General features: G+C 40.1%; 1 pseudogene and 2 gene segments (V, D, J or C); all 3 read left to right on the top strand.

Moving 5' to 3' along the window:
* Window positions 1-5,170: 5,170 nt before the first annotated feature.
* On the top strand, window positions 5,171-9,186 carry LOC118575840. The segment is given in 3 exon segments: window positions 5,171-5,213; window positions 5,300-5,602; window positions 9,101-9,186. Coding segments are annotated over 3 exon segments (432 nt in total).
* A 9,612-nt stretch (window positions 9,187-18,798) lies between these two features.
* Window positions 18,799-19,384, top strand: LOC118575839. The segment is given in 2 exon segments: window positions 18,799-18,841; window positions 18,924-19,384. Coding segments are annotated over 2 exon segments (504 nt in total).
* A 647-nt stretch (window positions 19,385-20,031) lies between these two features.
* On the top strand, window positions 20,032-20,518 carry LOC118575838 (annotated as a pseudogene).
* The last annotated feature ends 401 nt before the right edge of the window (window positions 20,519-20,919 follow it).

Raw genomic sequence — 20,919 nt, 5'->3', positions numbered from 1 at the left:
AGTAAATGAAGGAATACAAAATTGGAGAAAAATAAGGACAATGTGGATAGAAATTTCACTTGAATGTCTAGAAATGTGTGAACACAAATAATTAAACTGCCATCTTTGCTGTTTAAAATAAGGAAATCACTAAGCACAGGAAAGTTCACTTTTCTCACAGATTTCTTAGTGCCTTTGACTTTCTACATTTTCCATGAAGTCCCATACATCAATAAAAGGTGCATACAGAAGTCCTTTGGATGAAACTGATTCATATTATTTCAAAGACACATCACAAAATTTTATCAGTTTTCCATAAACTGGACACAGCTGCTATTGTGCACAAGGATAGGAACTTTCATACTAATGGAGCCAGAGCAGTGTGAAGATGGGGTATTTCCTGTGAGTGTTGGTGTCTCCCTTCAGCAGAGAACCCCCTTTCTCTTTCCTCATTTTAACACTGTCATTTCTCTTGTGGGAAGGAGCAGCTCATAAGCATCATGCTAACTGATGGAAGTGCAGGGCAGAGGGTTGTAAAATCTATCACAGCAGGCTTTCTATAACTACAGACATTACCCAGAGGTTAAAAGTTTATCCCTGTGGTGTTAAAGCAATGCAAAGGAGCCCACTGAGAGAAATCAGTGGTGCTGCCTGGTAAAAGATCCATTCCCAAGTTCCACACCTTGTCAGAATTTTCCTGACTGACATTTTGTTTATTTATTTATTTATTATATTTGTTTTTCAATTTAAACATCAGCCATGGGTTCCCCTGTCCTCACCTCTCCAGGCCCCCACCCCGACTTTCCCCACAGTCCCTCCCCTCCATTCCCATCTCCTCCAGGGCCAAGACTAACCCTGGGGATTCATTTAAACATGGTGGATTCAGTACAGGCAGGTCCTGTCCCCTCCTTCCAGGCTGAGCAAAGTGTCTCTGTGTAAGCCCAAGGTTCCAAACAGCCAGCTCATGCACTAAGGACAGGTCCAGGTCCCACTGCCTGGATGCCTCCCAAACAGTTCAAGCTATTCAACTGTCTCACTTATCTAGAGGGCCTGATCCAGCTGGGGGTTCCACAGACTTTCGTTCATAATTCCTGTGCTTCCATTCCTTTGGCTATTTTCCTTGTGCTTTTTCCAGTCTTGGTCTCAACAATTCATAGTCTTACAGTCCCTCCTCTTTCTCAACAACTGGACCACCTGGGGCCTGTCTGAGGAAGATCCCCATTTTTACTATGTTAATCCTGCCTATGTTGAGCATGTGAGATCTTTCTATTTTCTGACATCTTCTTCAATTTCTTTTTTCAGGGACTTAAAGTTCTTGTCATATAGGTCCTTCACATTCTTAGTTAGAGTTACTCCAAGGTATTTTATATCATTGTGGCTATTGTAAAGTGTGATGTATCTCTGATATCCTTCTCAGCTTGTTTGTCTATTGTATACAGGAGGGCTACTGATTTTTTTGAGTTGATCTTGTATCCTGCTATTTTAAAGGAAACAGACTATGATCATGCAGGTCTCAATCTCAACCTCAATCACTGTGTCACTCTGATTCCCTCCTGCTCTGACCCTCAGAGGGACCAAACAGCAATGCAAGTGCTCCAGCAGACAATCCGGACCTGACAGTTTTGTTAATGGATCATGTACCCAAAAGACAGAGAGAGCACCCCAAGCATGTAGAGTATGAAACTCAATACAAAAACAGAAAGGGGGTTCTTTCCTGATTTGTTGGTACAACCAACACACTTATCTCCTAAGCCATTGAAAGGCCGAGAATGAATTCACTCTACAGTCAGATAGTAGTGCTGCTTCGAGAAATTCACAGGATTTTCAAGGTAAGGAAACACATCTTTTACACAAATGGCTAATAAACCTTTCCTTACAGTTTTTAACATTTTCATCCATCAGTGAAATGCAAATTAAAAAAATAGATTTAGATGTCATCTTATCTCTGCAAGAATGTCATTTATTAAGGAAAAAAATGGAACCAAAGGTTGATGATACATTGGAGAAAGAGGAATGATAATACACGGTTGGTGAGAGTATGAACTGTTGCAGTCCCTTTGAAATTTTGTCTGAATTTTCCCCAAAAGTTAGAAATAGACATGTCATGTGACCTAGCTACATTACTCCTAGCCAGACACCAAAGGACTCACCACTGCAAAGATACTAGATCACCTATATTTAGTGTTTCGCTCTTCTCCACTTCTGAGAACTGGAATCAGCCTAGAGAACCATCAGCTGATGAATGGACAATAAGTGTGTTGTTGAAGCCTGTCTTCTGTTCTAAGGAGGAATCTGCCTGACTACATTTTAAAGGCAAGAGCCATTACTCTGTATTTTAAAAATAACTTTTTATTTGCTGTGAGAGTTGAGTTGCTCTCTGCCTCCAGGAAACGGACCTTTCCATCCCATGACCTTGATTTGTTTTTGAGAATACCCTGACCCTTCCTAACCCTCCCTTAACTCATCTAATCAAATGGAGGGTGGCCATATGCTGTTTTTTCAGGTTTTTGTTTTTTCTTATTGCCCCATTGACTCCATTACGTAAAACTATTCAGGATTTTACTCCTCAAGGGTTCACAAGGGGTGGATTCAGGGCTGCTCTCTTTAACCTGACTTAGAAGGCAGTAACTGACCTGCTCTTGGGTGCATACCAATAGAAATCAATCTTGCTTCAAGTTTGGCTCTGATTGTAACCTTGGTTGTATTCTTGCCCTTGGAATTAACACCATCTGTACAAGTACTCAGGTTAATGCTCCTTCTTCTTAAACTCCTTAGCTCATTCATGGCTCATTCAACAATCACGCAGGAAAGACAATTATATTTCTAACAAAACAGTAGTTTTAATATTTCTAATTGCTGGTGAAATGATGCCTAGCCTATGATCAGAAATGCTGTGTACCTTTAAGTAATACAGTCTCCAACAACTGCTGTATTTATTCTCATGCCTCCTGTCAAGAATGGATTATGCAGAGCCAGAATTGAAAATCCAGATTCACAAGAGATCTTTAAGTCTTAAGGAATTGGGGTGGAGAGAATAGATCTCCTGCAAAAAAAAAGAAATAGTTTAGATAGTTGGTACTGCATGGGGGGACACTAGAAAGGAGGATCAAAATGTGAGGGAGAGGAAAAAGTGGACAACATAGAAAATAAAGGGAAAGAGAGCAAAACATAGGGCCATTTGAGGGGTAGTGTGAAAAGCTAAACAGTTTAATGGTAACCAACCTCAAGACATGCTAGGTTAGAGGTGGAAAAAAAGCTTCTGGGAGTAATCAAAAATACATGAATTGGCAAAAGGCCCCTACACGAAACAGAACCCAAACTTTACACTACTGAGTGACCAAGAAACTGAGAGTAGATAGTTCAGGAGCCTAGGATAAAAATAAATATTATTGTTCTATAAAAAGAAGATTGCAATAAAATGACTCCCAATGACATTTTGCTATACTCAAAGATCAGTGCCTTGCTCAGCCATTATCAGGGAATCTTCCTCCTGCAGCAGATTAGAACACATACAGAGACACAGCCAAAGAAAACTCTGTGAATGAGAGATCTTGGACACTAAGCACTATATGAGAAGTCTTCATCAAATCCCTCCCCTCAGTGCTCATGGGACACTGAAAAAGAGGACAAAAGAGCATAAGAACCAGAGATGATAGAAGGACCAAGGAAATAAGGCCTCTAAAGAAACACAGCAGATGCACATAAACATTCAGAGACACTAAGGCAGCATGCACAGGCCTTGCATGTGTCTGCACCAGATGGCATCCTAGAGCTAAAAGGAGAAGTGGACACATGCACCCATCCCTAGCCCAAGAAGTTGTCTCCAATTGATAACAACTTTCAGGTGATTATTTAGTTTTGCAAAGGAAGACTCACTGAAGAAACCAGCTGCTCTCAAGTATAGGCTGTATTTTCAGCAATAGATAGTCATCAGAAATCAAATTCAAATGCATTTTGGAGGTCCCTTTTCTCATAATATCACGTGGCTTTTTGTTATTTTTTTTGTTTATTTCTTATGTTATCCTACATTTCCTTTGATTATATAGTATGTCTTCTAATTTTGAGTCTTCATGGGCTTCCAGGGTGTTAACATCATCTGAATCTACACCTGTTTTTTCTGCATTTCTTGGGTTCCTTTCCTTCTGTTTGTTTGTTTTGTCCTGTTCAGATGTGTTAGTGTTTGTTTGAACTCAATTTATTTTATTTTATTGTTGTTCATTAGAAGTATGTTTGTTTTCTAAAGAGAAACAGCAGGATGGTGTATCTAGATGGGAGGGAGAGGGAGGACTTGGAGGTTGAAGGGGGAGGAGAATCTCTGATTGGGATATATTATATGACAAAAATCTATATTCAAGGAATAAAGACTTGCCCATAAGTTAAAAATTACTAGGGGAATGAAGAAAGAGGATAGGACTCATATTTTGCCCAAATGCTGACACATGCTGTAACTCTAAGAGGAGCCTCAGTCAGTACAGAGACCTGAGGCAGAAGAATGTCCTCTGTATCCATATCCTTAGTCACTGTGGTGGGGCTATCAAACACCAACTCTGATGATACTATCATGTGTCTAACCTGGTGCCCTGTCACCCAAGACAGGATAAAGAATGAATGTTGTCCCTGATTAATGTTCAAGGTTTACAGAGCTCCCAGCATCTTTTTCCTCTTCCTTCCACAGACTGGATGGAGCAAGAAATATGTTTGGAACCAGTGAGGCAGCAATATGACACTGTCCCAATTTTCCAGGAAATATGGAAACCCATCTCATGTGTGGGAAAAGGAAGAAAAGCAGGGCCAGTGTGGGCTTACTAATCAGAAAGACAGTGCTCAGGAATCTAGTGTGAAAAGAAGGTTGACATTGACCTGAGAATACAAATGTACAGGAACAGAATGGAGGTTGGGAGGATGGGCTAGGAAGAGGAGGTTAGTAATGCCAAGATGTGTTTCCTGTGATCCCTGTAGTCCCCATGCTCTCCTATTCCAGAATCACACTCCAGGAAGTCAGATATAGTGGTGGCCTTATTGCAATAGCCAAATGGAATAGTATCCACCCTCCCCATTTATAAAGACAAGGCTGACTCACAACATGCAAATGCTTCTTCTAGCACTAAGTTAAATACCCTCCTGGACTATGGAGCTCACATCTGTCTCACAGGAGGCTGACCTCTGAGGGAAAGGAGGTGTACCCTAGAAGATGACACTGTTGGGACTTCTGTGCCTGGTGACTGCCCTTCCTGGTGAGTGTTACATGTTCATAGATGTGTTTATGAAGTGTTATGACAACCAACCTATGATTGACAGAATTGTCTCTTCTTGTCTGAAGGTATCTTGTCCCAGATACAGCTTCAGGAGACAGGACCTAGCCTGGTGAAGCCCTCTCAAACACTGTCCCTCACCTGCTCTGTCACTGGTGCCTCCATCACCAGTAATTACTGGAGCTGGATCAGGCAGTCTCCAGGGAAGAAGCTGGAGTGGATGGGGTACATACGTTCTAGTGGTAGCACCAACTACAACCCATCCCTGCAGAGCCGCATCTCCATCACCAGAGAAACATCCAAGAACCAGTTCTTCCTGCAGCTGAACTCTGTGACCACAGAGGACACAGCCACTTATTACTGTGCAAGAGACACAGTGAGGAGACTTCAGCATGAGCCCAGACACAAACCTCCCTGCAGAGGAGCTCTGGGCCAGCAGGGGGCGCTCAGCCCTAACCAAGTGAGGAATTCAGACCTGGGAAGAAAAACTGGTTATCTCTGGTTTTGGTTCTAAATTCCTATAGGCAGAGAGGCTTTGAGGTCATTTCTCTCTCTGATCATGAAAAACTGTTTTTTGGTAAAGTCACATTTGTTTATTTCTCCCTGTGTCTCTGAAGATGGTGTTTGTGGTAATATTACTTGTCTTTTTGGTTGTGAATCTAGCCTTTACCAGCTATGGCATCTCTAGTCTTAGGAATAATTTTTTAATAAAAACAGCTGTTTGAAACACAGCTGAATTTGACATTATACTTGTTGTCCCATTAGGAAATGAATTTATTTTCTATTCTCTATTCCCTCCACCCTCAGATACATTTGTATATCAGAGCATTTCCTAGAGTATTGACACAAAGCACTTGCTGTAATGCCTGAGAAATGTGTCATAGACTGAATGGGGTTGACACATCACTGCAGCTCTATTACCCATGCTGTAATGCAGCTCAGGGCTTTCATGAGGCCAACAGTATATGGTTCAGCCTTAAGGACTTTGTTCAAAGTGTGTTTCATTCCCAAAGTTGGTATATTTTGTAGAAATAGTATATAGTTTGCATTGTGATTAAAAACATCATAGTACATGAATATTCATATGTTCACACTGATAATTAGAAATACAGGTTAATTTAATTGTAAAAGTTAGTAACAAGCTTCAGCTAATGGCTGAGCATTTTTAAATAATATAAAGCTTTTGAGTGGTTACTTGGCAACAGGCAGGATAGAGAGATTCATCTGTCTACTTTTGGCCAGTAACATACAATCAAAATATCTGGGCAAACTAAAACACATTTCAAAATCCATTTTGATGTGGAGTGTGAAAACTTTGGCAACATTTTGGGCTCCTACTCAGGTAGCATTCAGGACTTAGCAATGGGATTCCTCATTTGGAATATAAGAGTCTAGTTCATGTTGTCCGGAGCCCTTTATGCTCATTATCCTGTTTTCTGAAACTGGATTGCCATTGTCTCAATTTCTAGACTGACAATAACTAACATTGAATGGACATCACCATATAGTGCAAAATGATCTCCCTCAAAGACAAACAGATATACAGACACATAAACCTCTCTTGTTAGGAGCAGCAAGGCCCAATTATGACTTCTATTGAGTCTTGGCTCTCTTATAACTTTGACATGCCTGAATCCAATCATTTAGGTCTATGTATGCTCTCTGTTTTTCTTTTGTTAATTAGGAGAACACACATTAGCCTTAGCTGTACAAAAGCTGAGTGCCATGGATTGTATGGATACAATCTGACTATTTTGATTCAAACAATAGTAACAAAAAGAAAAAAGATACAACAGAGTAGACAGTGGCATTCAGTTGTCTAAACAAAAATCATTTATTTATTTATTTGTTTATTTGTTTGTTTGTTTATTATTTGTTTGTCTATTTATTTAGCAGATCAAGTCAATTGTATTGTGCCTTGACTGTGTGCCTTGCTCCCAATACTGTCTTCCCCCCTTTTTTTATTATATTTGTGTTTTAATATTACACATTAGCCATGGGTTCCCATGTCCTCCCCCATCCCAACTGCACCCTCACCTTCCCCCAATCCCCTCCCCTCCATTTCCATTTCCATATCATCCAGGGCCAAACTCCCCTGGGGACTCATTTAAACTTGGTGGATTCAGTACAGACAGGTCCATTCCCCTCCTTCTAGGCTGAGCAAAGTGTCCCTGTGTAAGTCACAGGTTCCAAACAGCCAGCTCATGCACTAAGGACAGGTCTAGGTTCCACTGCCTGGGTGCCTCCCAAACAGTCCAAGCCACTCAACTGTCTCACTTATCCAGAGGCTTGATCCAGCTGGAGGCTCCACAGCCTTTGGTTCACAATTCATGTGCTTCCATTCATCTGGCCTTTCGTCCCCGTGATTTTTCCTATCCTGGGCTCAACAATACACGCTCCCACAGTTTCTCCTCCTTCTCAACAACTGGACACATGGAGGTCCACCAGGTGCCTGGCTGCGGATTTCTGCATACACTTCCATCAGTCACTGGATGAGAGTTCCAGCCCGACCATCAGGGTGTTTGGCCATCTGATCATTATCCTAGGTCAGATTAGGCTTACTCTTGACCACTGTCAGCAGTCTACAGAGGATGCAACACTGTGGACCTCAGGGGACCTCTCCAGCACTCTCTGCCCACACCTGTTCTCATGTGGTCCTCATCCATCATGGTCTACTATTCCTTGTTCTCCTATGAGTGAATACATACCATGTTTGTGCTTCTGAGTCTGGGTTATCTCACTCAGGATGATTTTTTCTAGATGCATCCATTTGCCTGCAAACCTCATGATGTCATTGTTTTTTTTTCTGCTGAGTAGTACTCCATTGTGTATATGTACCACATTTTCTTTATCCATTCTTCAGTTGAAGGGCATCTAGGTTGTTTCTAGGATCTGGCTAATATAAGTATAGAAAGTTGATGTAGACTGTATCACTTAAAGGCCAACAATGTTTCTAATCACAGATTAGAGCATCATCATTTTCATCAGCTATTAGAAATATTTAACCTGGTGTTTTGTTAAAAATATAATTGGCTATCCTGTGCATTTGTTGAATCTGCCAGGAGTGAGCTAAGACGTTTAATAAGAAGGACCATTAACCCAAACACTTGTATAGATGGGTTAATTCCAATGCCGAGAGTCAAACCACTACCACAGTCTGAGTCAAACTTGAAGCAAGCTTGGTTTTTAATAAGGTGTACCCAAGAGTGGGCCAAAGTCTGCCTCCTGAGTCAGTTTAGAGAGAGCAGCCCAGTGTACAACTCTTGGTCCACTGATAAGGAGTGAAATTATGAGTAGTTAACAGAAGGGAGACAATGGGGTAATAAAGAAAATTTTAAAAAAAACTGAGAAAATTTTCTAGTGGATGCCCAGGACTTGATTAGGAAGTTTCAGAGAGAATCAGGTTATTCTCAGGAACAAATCAAGGTCATAAGTTGGAAAAGGTCTTTTTCCAGGAAACACAGAGCATCTAAACTCTCACAGTAAATAAATAAAAAAATTATTTTTAAATACCCAGCATAATGACTCCTGTCTCTAAAACAGAACAGAAGACAGGCTTCAACCACATATTTAATGTCCATACATCTGCTGATGGGCCTCTAGGCTGATTCCAGGTCTTAGCTCTTATGAAGAGGGCAACATTGAACACAAATTTTCTGGTATCTTTGCCATAGAGACTTGTCAGGTGTCTGACCAGGAGTGATGATGTAGCCAGGCCACATGACATTTCTGTGTTTAGGTTTTGAATGAAATTCCAGACAAATCTTCATAGGAACTACAACAGTTCACACTCTCAACAACCATGTATCATAGTTTCCCTTTACACAATTTATCACCAACAATTGGTGCCGTTTGTTTCTGCAATAAATGCCATTATTACTTTGATAAGAAACATACTTTCAAACTATTTTTTAATGTGTATGTTCCTGATAGATCAATATGTAGGAAACTGTGAAAAGTGTTTGTTAGCCATTTCTGTAATCGTTGTGTTTCATTAATATGAAAAAACTATGAAGATGTTCAAAGCATCACTGCTGTCTGCCTGTAAAATGAGTTCATTCTTGACTTTTAAAGGATTAGAAGACAACTCTGTGGGTTGTGCTTACAAATTAGGGAGTAATCCATTTCTGGGTTTGTATTAAGTTTCACCTGATACCATGCTTGGGATTCTCTCTCAGTCTTCTGGGTACGTGAGCCATTACCATAACTGTCAGCCCAGGATTGTCTGCAGGAACATCATGTTCTGCTTCCTGGTTCCTCAGAGGGTCAGAGCAGCACAGAAACAGAGTGGGGAAGGTCACAGTGATTGAGATTGGGATTGGAACCTGTCTGATCATAGTCTGCTCCTCTAAATTGTCAGATCAGTGAAATCCTGACAGGGATTAGGAATGGATCCTGTCCCAGTCTGGGCCTCTGATTAATATCAACAACTGCCTCTGTTATTGCCTTAAGGACACAAAGATAAGGTCTATGTAATACAAAAAGCTTTCTGTGATATATTTTATAACCCTCCTGCCTACACTTCCAACCCTTACTATGATGCTTATGAGCTGCACACTCCCAAAAGAGAAAAGTGTTAATGTTAACATGAGCAAAGAGAAAAAATGTTTAATGCAGGAGGGAGACACCAACAATCATAGGAATTTCCCCATCTTCATACTACTCCAGCTTCCTAAGGATGAATTGTCCTATCCTTGTCCACATGGGAGTATATGGAAACACATATAGAGACCCACAGACAGACAATATTCTGAAAATGAGAGACCTTGCAACATGTGTCACTATATGAGAAGTCTAGTCTTCTTCAAATCTCTCCCCTCAGGGCTCATGGAACACTGAAAGAAGAGAAAAGAGTATGTGAGCCAGAGGTGAGAGAGGCACCAAGGAAAACAAGTCTATATATGTCAACAGGATAGTTGCAAACATAAATTCAGAGAGTCTGTGACACATGCACAGAGCGTGTTGAATCTCCACCAGATAAGGTCCTAGAGATGAAAGAAGAGGTGGACACTTGCACTCATCCCTAGTCCCTAATCAATTTCCAGTTGACAACCAATTTCATATGAAAAAGTAGTTTTTTCTAAGAGAGTCTCACTGAGGAAAGTAAGTTCATTTCCTGCAGTAGATGGACACCAGAAAACAAACTAAAATACGTATGTGGAGGTTCCTTGTCTTATAATATCACAAGGCATTCATGTCATTTTACTGACCTCTTTATCTCTTTCTTTTATACTACATTTTCATTGCATATATAGCATGTCTTCTAATTTTGTGTTTTTTATGGTGTTCTAGAGTCTGAACCTCAGGAGGTCTCTTTAACTGCTTCTGTGTCATCTGCCTTTTTAAAGCTCTTTTCCTTCTGTTTGTTTTTTACTTTCCAATGTGTTAGATTTTGTTTTATCTCATTTTATTTTATTTTATTTTATTATTATTCATGTTGCAAACTCCAAGAGGAGCCTCAGTCTGTACAGAGACCTGAGGCAGAATAATGTCCTAGGTATTATTATCCTTAGTGACTGTGGTTGGGCTACCAAACACCACTTCCATGATATTATCACCTGTCTAGCCTGGTGGGCTGTGAACCAGGACAGGATATGGAATGAATGGGATCCCTAAGAAAGGTTCATGATGTGCAGAGCTCCCAGCTGCTTCTCTCAGCATGTGTTTTCTCTACATTCACAGACTGGACAGAGCAAGAAATAGGTGTGAACCCTGTGTTAGAGCAATATGACAGTGTAGCAGTTTTCTAGGAAATATGGACATCCATCTTATGGTTGAGAAACGGGAAGTAAAGGAGCTGAACCCTCTGACCACTGAGCACACAGCCACATATTACTGTGCAAGAGACACAGTGAGAGGACTTCAGTGTGAGCCCAGACACAAACCTCCCTGCACAGGAGGTATGGACCAGCAGGGGGTGTTAAGCTTTAACCAAGCCCATGAACTTTAGAGCTAGAAAGAAAAAGAAATTATCATCTCTGTCTTTGCTTCTCATTCCCTAAGGGCTGGGAGGCGTTGTGGTCATTTCTCTCTCTGATCTTGAAAACTGTGTTTTTCTAAAGTCACATTTTTCTTTTTCTCATTGTTACTCTCAAGATGCTGTGGGTGGTGATACTTGTAGTTTTCTTGTTGGTGAATCTAGTCTTTATCAGCTGTGACATCTCTGGCCTTAGGAAAAGCTTTTATTTAAGGAAAATATCTTTTTGAAACCCAGATGACCTTGGCATCATACTAATTGTCACATTAAAAAATGAATTCTTCTTTTCTTCCACAGGAACATCCTCAGATACATCTGTACTCAGAGCACTTGCTAGAGCATGGACACAAATGAGATGCTGTTATGCCTGAGAAATGTGTTGTAGACTTAAATGTGGGTCCACACATCACTGCAAGAGTGTTCCAACCCTGGAATGCAGAGCATGGATTTCATGAGGTCCACTGTGCATGGCTCTGGTCTAAAGACTTTGCTGTTATTCACTCCCCAATTTGGATTGTTTTGCAAAAAATGTACATAGTTTTGCATTATGGTTAAAGACAAATGTTCATGTGTTTACGCTGATAATTACTTTTTTCTAAATATGTCAGTAAAGAAACCACATGTAATATAGCAAAAGTAGCATGAATCTTAAAAGGGTCTTATTAATATAAACAAACCAGGAGCCAGGTGTTTGGGTGAATTCTAGAAGATCAGAGAAGTAGAACAAGCCAAAGCCACCTCACCTTGACAGTTCCTCACCTGATCCTGTTTCCTCAGACTGGAAGCATCTGACTCTTCATCCAGTGAATGTCAGCTGGACTGCTGCTCAAAAGCCTAAAAGCTTAACCAGCTCTAGTTCCTGGTACTAAAGCCTTATATACCTTTCTGCTTTCTGCCATCACTTCCTGGGATTAAGAGCCTGTGTCACCATGCCTGGCTGTTTCCAGTGTGGCCTGAAAATCACAGAGATCCAGATGGATCTCTGCCTCTGGAATGCTAGGATTAAAGTCATGTGCAACCACTGCCTAACCACAATATATAATATTATGGCTGTACTGTTCTCTGGTCCCAGATAAGTTTATTGGGATATATATAAACCACAAGCAAAGAACTATTAGTTATGTATGTAGATACACCTGGGCCTGCACAATTATTGTTTGAGCTGTGATTGGTGATCTCCTCTTACAGAGTTTCATGGGATTAGAAACTGAAACCAAGTGCAGACTTTAAAACACAGTGCCTCATGCAAGTGTTAAAATCAATTCAGGAGATAAGTAGCCTTATACTATGTGTCCCCTATTCAATTAAAAAATTTGAAACTCATCTCTCTGATGCTTTTTTCAAATTATGAATGGCCACTAGGAACATTCTAGACAAACCCAAGATGAGATATAATGTGTGAAAAATATCCCTGAACTCTCATAGAATCACAAAGATGGTGGCAGAGTGTACATAGAGGTGGGAGTCCCTAAAATGCAGCACTGCACAGCTGTCTTCCCCAGTGTTAGGACCTGTTTCTCTAAGGCCCAAATATCAGGAATAAAGATTCAGGGACTAAATATGAGATTTCCAGAAATAAAGTAGTAGATGGACATCCAGCCAGGCCAGCCAGGACTGACAGACTGTTCTAAGTTGTAAGAATTCTCTAATGTTGACCATGCATCCAACTAAACAGTGTAAAGGGTCATGGGAGGAAGTCACAGCCTGGAGGATGAAGGAAGGGGAGGAGGCCATCCTCATGATCACAGAACAATGTCTGGGTGGCAGGACCCACATCATTTCTGATTTTTTTGGGAGTGTCTTAACAAGGTAGGGATCAATAAAAGATCCCTGAGGTCAGTGCCTGTAGTTCTTCTAGGCATCACCAGGTAAATCACCCTGTCTAGGCAGGAAAATTAACCTGCACTCTGTTTTCCTTTATACCCTCTAATGACTCCCTAAGAAGAATAGCACCAGCATCCATTCTTAGACTGAAAGCTGAGCCCTGGCTGAGGTGCCCCTCTCTCCTTTTACACAGGGGTCTCCATCAAAGTATGTGTGTCCTGGAACTGCTTTTCTGCCTGGTGGATGTTCACTGCCGTGTGTGTGTCACCTGATTACATAAAGGAACCTGGGCATGTAGCCCTAATTTGTTTATGATGAACAATGATTGTCAATCTTCTCAGGTTCACTGTCCTAGGCATGGCTGTAGGAATCAGGTCTGGCCTCATAAATAACCTTGAAGATCCTGTCACTCACCTGAACTGTCTGATTTCTATGTAACAAATCATCATATTCACTGGGTCTAACAGCACACAAGAAATGGTTAGAATATGCTGGCACCATACTATGGACTATTGGAGACACAGTTTGAGATTGGGACTTCATGCAGCAGTATCAGTAGGGATATTTTCAATATCCAAATTTCCTTAATTCTGCACTCTAGCCCCTATCTTACTGTGCCAGCAACATGGGAGGAGACTACAGTGTGAACTCAGATACAAACCTCCCTACAGAGAAGTCCCAGGTTAAACAGAGGAACTAGGAACTGAGTAGCCTATTCAAAACCTCCAATTGCTGCTCACATCATAGACAGTTCTGAATTGCCACCATGTGCTTACTCACAAAAACGCATATATCTGTTTACATTTTAGAATATTTGGTTTCCCCTTCCTATTAAAAATATTTTAGAGACCCTTTGCTATGTCGTAGTCTATAAGAATTGCTATTTCCTTAATTTCTAATAAGCATATCATTATTTCTCTATGCTGCATCTCAGATATCCATTTGCCTCCTGCTATCATGAAATAAACATAAGAGTAAACCTTTTCATGTTTTCCATAAAGATCTGGAAATTTAAGACTTGGTGATGATAGCAGCAATGGGAAATTATAGAGTAATTTAAATGATCTAAAATCATTTAAATTTATTTCCTCTCAGGGGGAGTAGAATCCAGATCTTCATTGAATGAATGTTATTATCAAAATAGATGGAAAACAAAATGTCTACTCTTTCCTGCTTCCAATGTATTAATGCTCTAATAGAGTAGAGGAAATTAAATTTTTTCAAACCATGCATATTAGAAATTTGAATCCTTTAAATGATTCATTTGCAACCCAATGTCCCATGTAATGATTTCTTTCAAGATATTTCTTATAGGCTCACCATGTGGAAAAGTCTGAGTGACCATTGTGCACATGCCAGCTGATGTCATCTACTGTTTCTGGCCTAACTCTCTTCCATTGGCAACAGATTTTTCCTTATCACCATTTTCTGCTTCTTGCTGGTGTTTTCTTGTTAAAATTGCCTCCATGCTTAATGAAATGAAACTCTCTGTTGCTGCTGAAGCTAGGGAAATTGAAATGTTTTACCTGTGAATTAGAGAAGCATCACTGGAAAAAGTGATGTTTGTTGTTGATTCAGTTGTGTTACACATTTCTGTTCTCTCTAAAAGGAAAGAGAGTCTACTGGTGCAGATGTCAGCCTTGTCTAGATTCTATTATACTGACAGTTTGTGTTCAGATATTTTGGGAAAAAAAACAGACTATAGAATATGGGATTACTGAGATCAAGACCAACACAACTCACTGAACAGCACAATATGAAGACAAAAAACAAGGGATCCATGGGCTGTTACCTAATGTCAATGTGAAGAGCAGCCTACATGGCTGCCAGTGACCTATGATGACCACAGTGGACCTGCATATTGAGCACACTCTGGACACAAGGTGTGTTTACATTAACTACTAAATATCCTCCAGGTATACTGAAGTAAATAAATAAATATTGAGCAATATTTAATGAATATGAAATGAAATATTTTCCTAGGATTTGGGAAAAAAAAATCTTCAACAATTATATGAGTCCAGTTGATACTAACCTTGTAAGCACCAACAGTTACTTATTGAGCCAGGATTTTCTGATTATGTTCAGTGAGAACTGAATTTTAACTAGGCCAGGATGGAGGGGCCACAGCAAAACTAATGCTGTGACAAGTTTATTGTGACTTATAATACTTTCAAGACTCTTATGAAACACAATATAACATCAGTTTCTTTGGTCATTACAATGGTACTTAAAAGGATACTATGGTGTTTGTAAGTTATATGGATATAAAATATTAATATCTATGACCAAGTATCTTATCAAGCTTCTATATGCTTTGAAGATTTCTAGGGAACATAGAGAAACATAGGTGGGCCAGAAAGCTTCACCACCTGAGGAAGTATCTTATCTCATTATGAACTGAAAGGCACACAGTGTCCCAGGAGCCATGGACTCTAACTTGGAAACCTATGATATGTGCCTCTTAAGGCAGCTACATGATTCTCTGCAAACTATGGTGAGCCAAGCTAAACAATATGCTTATTATATTCCTAAGCACAGTTACTTGGAATGTTGTAATTCTGCAGTCTCCAATTGTCGATTTTTTTAATTCAGACTCAAATTTCCAAACACAGTAGAAATTCCTTGTCAAATATTGCACCGATTTTTATTTTCATATTTATTTTATTAAGATTGACTGATTTATTTCTGAGCTTTGAAAAACATGTTTTTTTCATACACTGTATTCTGATCAGTTTCCATATATAACTCCTCTCAGATCCTTCCCATGTTCCCACCATTCAACTGGTGACCTTTCTTTCTCTATATAGAAAACAAACATATGGACAAAAGGAAAAGGACTTAGAAAAGAAAAAAAGCAGGAGAAACACACACCTGTTACCTTCTGGAAAAACAATTATTAATTGCTTGTACATTAAAAAAGATTGCAAATTCTCCTAATATGAGTTTTTAAAATATTTATGCACAATGACCCTCCCAGTATCCTCCTGATCAACAGGTGGGTGGCAACATGAGATCTTTCAGGTTTTTGCTTTTACTTATTACCCCATTGTCTCCCTTCGGTAAAACTACTCATAATATTACTCCTTAAAAAGGACCCAAGAGGTGGTTTTAGGGATGTTCTCATTAATCTGATTTAGGAGTCAGTCCAGTGCCAGCTCTTGGGTTCACCCCAATAAAAATCAAACATGCTTCAAATATGGCTCAAATTGACAGTGTTCTTGTTCTTGTTCTTGGCATCAGGATTAACTCAATGTGCACAAGCTTTCAGATTCAAGCTTGTATTGCTTGCACTTGTTAGATTTCTCATGGCAGATTCAATAATCACACAGGATCGCCAATTATCTAACAAAAGTTAACTTAATATTTGTAATTCCTGATGAAAGTTATGATCCATAGTATCCAAACAGAAATGTTGGGTGTTCTTAAGTAATACAGTCTCCATCAAATTCCTGTTCCTATTCTTGAGCCCACTGTCAAGAATAAATCATGCATGGCCAGAATTTAAGGCCTGGGTTCAAATGAAAGAGCTGTAAGTCTTAAGGGACTTGGGTGGAGAGGATTGATTTCCTGTGGAAAACTATTAGAAATAATCGTGGATGCATGGGGGATGGCTGTAAGGGAGGACCAAAACGGGAGGGTAAGGAAAATGGGAGTATCAGGGACAATGAAGGGCAAGAGAGCTAAATGTAAGAGCCATTTCAGGGGTATTATGGAAACCTAACAGAATAGAAGAATCCAAAGAAGAAATGTACCATGAATATTAGCTACAACTCCTTGGATATAGTGGTAACTGGCTGGCAAGATATGCTAGGTCAATGATGGTAAAAAGCTTGTGGGAGTAACCATCAATATATGCTTCTTATGGTCCATACAGAAATAGAACCCTACGCTATACTACTTGAGTGAGCAATAATCTTAGATAAGATAGCCAGGAACCTAGAATAAAAATAAATATTGTTGTTCTATAAAAGAAAATTGCAATAAATGACTCCAATGACTTTTTTTTTTTTACTATCAAAGATCAGTGCCTTGCTCATCCATGATGAGAAAAGTTTCCTCCTGCAGTATTTGGGAACACATATAGAGACCCACAGACAGACAATATTCTGAGAGTGAGAGACCTTGGACACTCTGCACTATATAAGATGTCTTCATCAAATTCCCTCAGGGTAGTGGAACACTGAAGAAGAGGAGAAAATAATATAAGAACCAGAGGGGAGAGACCCACTAAGAAAATAAGGCCTCTAAAACAGTAGGTTAGTTGCACATACATATTCAAATGACTGAGGTTTTATGCACAGGGCCCTTAGGGGTCTGCACCAGGTAAAGTCCTAGAGCTGAAAGTGGAAGAAGACACTGTGCCCATCTTTAACTCAGAAGCTATCTCCAGTTGATAACCGCTTTCGAATTAAAACTTAATTTTCTCTAAGGGAGTCTCACTGAAGAAACCAACTACTCTTAAGCACAGGCTGGATATGTAGCAGTAGATGGTCATCAGAAATCAAATTCCAATGCATTTTTGGAGATTCCTTCTCTCATAATATCACATGGCTTTTATCATTTTATTCATTTATTTCTTATCCAAAAGTTCCTTCGCCTATATAGTATGGCTTCTAATTTAATATTTTATGGGAATCCAGAGTATGTAAATCAGGAGGTTTCTGTATCTGCACCTGTTTCTAAGCCCATCTTGGTCTCCTTTCCTTCTGTTTGTTTTATTTGTCTTGTTCTGATGTGTTAGATTTTGTCTAATCTTTTCTTATTTTATTTTTATTATTATTCATTAGAAGACTGTTCGATTTCTAAAGAGACGCAGCAAGGTGGGGTATCTTGATGGGACGGCAGGTGGGAATATTTGGGAGTTGAAGAGGAAGGAGAAAATGTAATCAGGATATATTCCATAAGAAAAGTTTATGTTCAATGAAGAAAAAACAGACTTAATTTACATAAAGATTACTAGGAAATGAGGGAAAAAAAGAATGACTAATATTGTGGTCAAACACTTACACACAAGGTAAACTCCAAGAGCAACCTCCTTTGTACAGAAACCTGAAGAATAATAAGAAGAAAGTCCTCTGTATTGTAATCATTAGTCCCTGTGGATGGGCAATCACACACCTGTTCCCATGATACTGTCACATCTCTAACCAAGGTGTCTGTGAGTCAGGACAGTATAAGCAATGAATGGGTCCCTGGGTGAGGATCATAATGTGCAGACTTCCCAGCTCCTCCTCTCCGCATGGGTTTCTTCTACATTCTACTGACTGGATATAGCAAGATGTACGTGTGGACCCTGCACAACAACAATATGACAGTGTTCCAATGTTAGAGCAAACATGGAAACCTATCTCCTGGGTAAGAAAAAGGTGAGTTTACTAACCAGAAAGCAGGAGCTCAGGAACCGAGTGTGAAAAGAAGGATGGCACTGACTTGTAACCAAAAAAGGATGGGAGGAAAAGAATTTAGTTGGGGAGGTTGGACTAGGAAGTGGAGGTTGTTCATGCCAAGGTGTGTTTCCTGTGATCTCGTAGTCTTCCTGCTCTCTTTTCCAGACTCACATTACAGGAAGTCAGATACAGTGATGGCCACATTGTCACAGACAAATGAAATAGTTTCTACCCTCCCCATATATAAAGACAAGGTTGACTCCCCACATGCAAATGTACCTTCTAGCTCTTAGTTAAATCCCCTCCTGGATTGTAGGAGCTCACACTTCTCTCACAGAAGGCTGACCTCTGAGGAAAATGAGGTGTAGCCTAGAAGATGACACTGTTGGGTCTTCTGTACCTGGTGACAGCCCTTCCTGGTGAGTGATACCATTTCATACATGTGTCCAGGAGGGGTTGTGATAACCTGTGATTGACAGCATTGTCTCTTCTTGTCTGAAGGTATCTTGTCCCAGATACAGCTCCAGGAGTCAGGACCTGGCCTGGTGAAGCCTTCTCAAACATTGTCCCTCACCTGCTCTGTCACTGGTTACTCCATCACCAGTGGTAATGGCTGGAACTGGATCAGACAGTCTCCTGGGAAGAAGCTGGAGTGGATGGGGTACATAAGTTATGATGGTAGCACCAGCTACAACCCATCCCTCAAGAGCCGCATCTCCATCACCAGAGAAACATCCAAGAACCAGTTCTTCCTGCAGCTGAACTCTGTGACCACTGAGGACACAGCCACATATTACTGTGCAAGAGACACAGTGAGAGGACTTGAGTCTGAGCCCAGACACAAACCTCCCTGCACAGGAGGTCTGGACCAGCAGGGGGTGATCAGCTCTAACCAAGTCCAGGATTTTAGAGCTGGAAAGAAAAACTCCTGGTTTTCTCTAACTATGCTTCTCACTCCCTAAGGGCAGAGTGGCTTTGGTGTCATTTCCTTCTCTGATTATCAAAAACTCTGTTTTTGTACAGTCACATTTGCCTGTTTCTCACAGTTACTCTCAACATGCGGTACATAGTAATATTTCTGGTCCTTTTGGTTGTGAATCTCTCCTTTTCCAGCTGAGCCATCTCTCTGGTCTTAGGAAACTTTTTTAAATGAAAACATCTTTTTGAATAACAGCTGACCTTGGCATGGCAGTAACTGGCCCATTTAGAAATAATTTCTACTTTGTATTCTCTACACCTTTCACTCTCTGATACATCTATATGTCAGAACTTCTAGATTATTGACAGAAAGCAATTGCTATTATGCCTTAAGAGTACATAACAGATTTAAACGGGGTCCATGTATCACTGAAGCTGTATTATCAACCTTGCAGAACAGAGCAGGGATTTTCTGAGGTCAACTATGCATGTCTGAGGTACAATGACTATGCTATAAGAAGGTTACTAACTATTAAAGTAGAGATATTTTGTACAAAAAAAAAAACAACCCATTTTCATTGTGATTCAAAACATCTTATTAACCAAATACTCTTGTGTTTATACTGATAATTACTGTTTTTAAATATGTCAGTGAAGAATCCACCTGTGATATAGAAAAGAACTATAAATTATGTGTGCAGATACACCTGGGCCGGTTTTCCTTGTTGCTCTTTTAAAAGGTAATTTATAGATAAGGAGAGATACTCAGTGCTTGAGTGGACATGAATGAGAGGGACAGTGGACATTTGAGAGAGTTTATTGACAGGATGCTCTGTTTTTGCAGGTGTCCAGTGGGAGGTGCAGCGGGTAGCGTCTAGGGAAGGTTTGGTGAAGCTTGGAAATTTCCTGAAACTCTCTTGTGCAGCCTCTGGATTCACTTTTAGTGACTACTGGATGCACTGGGTCCGCCAGGCTCCAGGGAAGGGTTTGGAGGGCCTGGTAGAATTAAACACAAACCAGATAACTATGCAACATTCTATGTGGAGTCTGTGAAGGGTAGATTCACCATCTCAAGAGATGACTCCAAAAGCAGCCTCTACCTGCAAATGAACAGCTTAAAAGTTGAAGACACAGCCATTTATTACTGTATTAGTTACGCAGTGAGAGACCTTCAGTGAGAAGCCTGACTTGTTTACCAAGTCAGGATTTCCTGATTATGGTCAGTGAGAATTTAATTTTAACCAGGTGAAGATAGAGTAGCCACAGTAAGATAGAAGCTATGATTAGTTTCCTTTGAGCAATCTGGCTTTATAAACGCTTATTAGAATGATACCAGTGTAAAAGTTATATGTTCAGTGTAAATCATGTCATACTAACCTGTAGGTGATCTCAGGACAAGCAGTGGGCACAATGGAGCCAATAATCAACAAGACAGACATAGTTCAGGAGAGGAGACTCTGTAGCCTCTGTGGACTCTTTTCCTAAAGTCTGTTAGCTGAACTACACCTTCTGAGGTTGATTTGTGAAATCTCCATGCTTAAACACATATTGAATACTGCACAGATTTTTATTTTTCATT

The sequence above is a fragment of the Onychomys torridus genome, unplaced genomic scaffold (genome assembly GCF_903995425.1).
Source record: "Onychomys torridus unplaced genomic scaffold, mOncTor1.1, whole genome shotgun sequence".
NCBI classification, from domain to species: Eukaryota; Metazoa; Chordata; class Mammalia; order Rodentia; family Cricetidae; genus Onychomys; species Onychomys torridus.
This window is presented reverse-complemented; position numbering and strand designations above follow the sequence as displayed.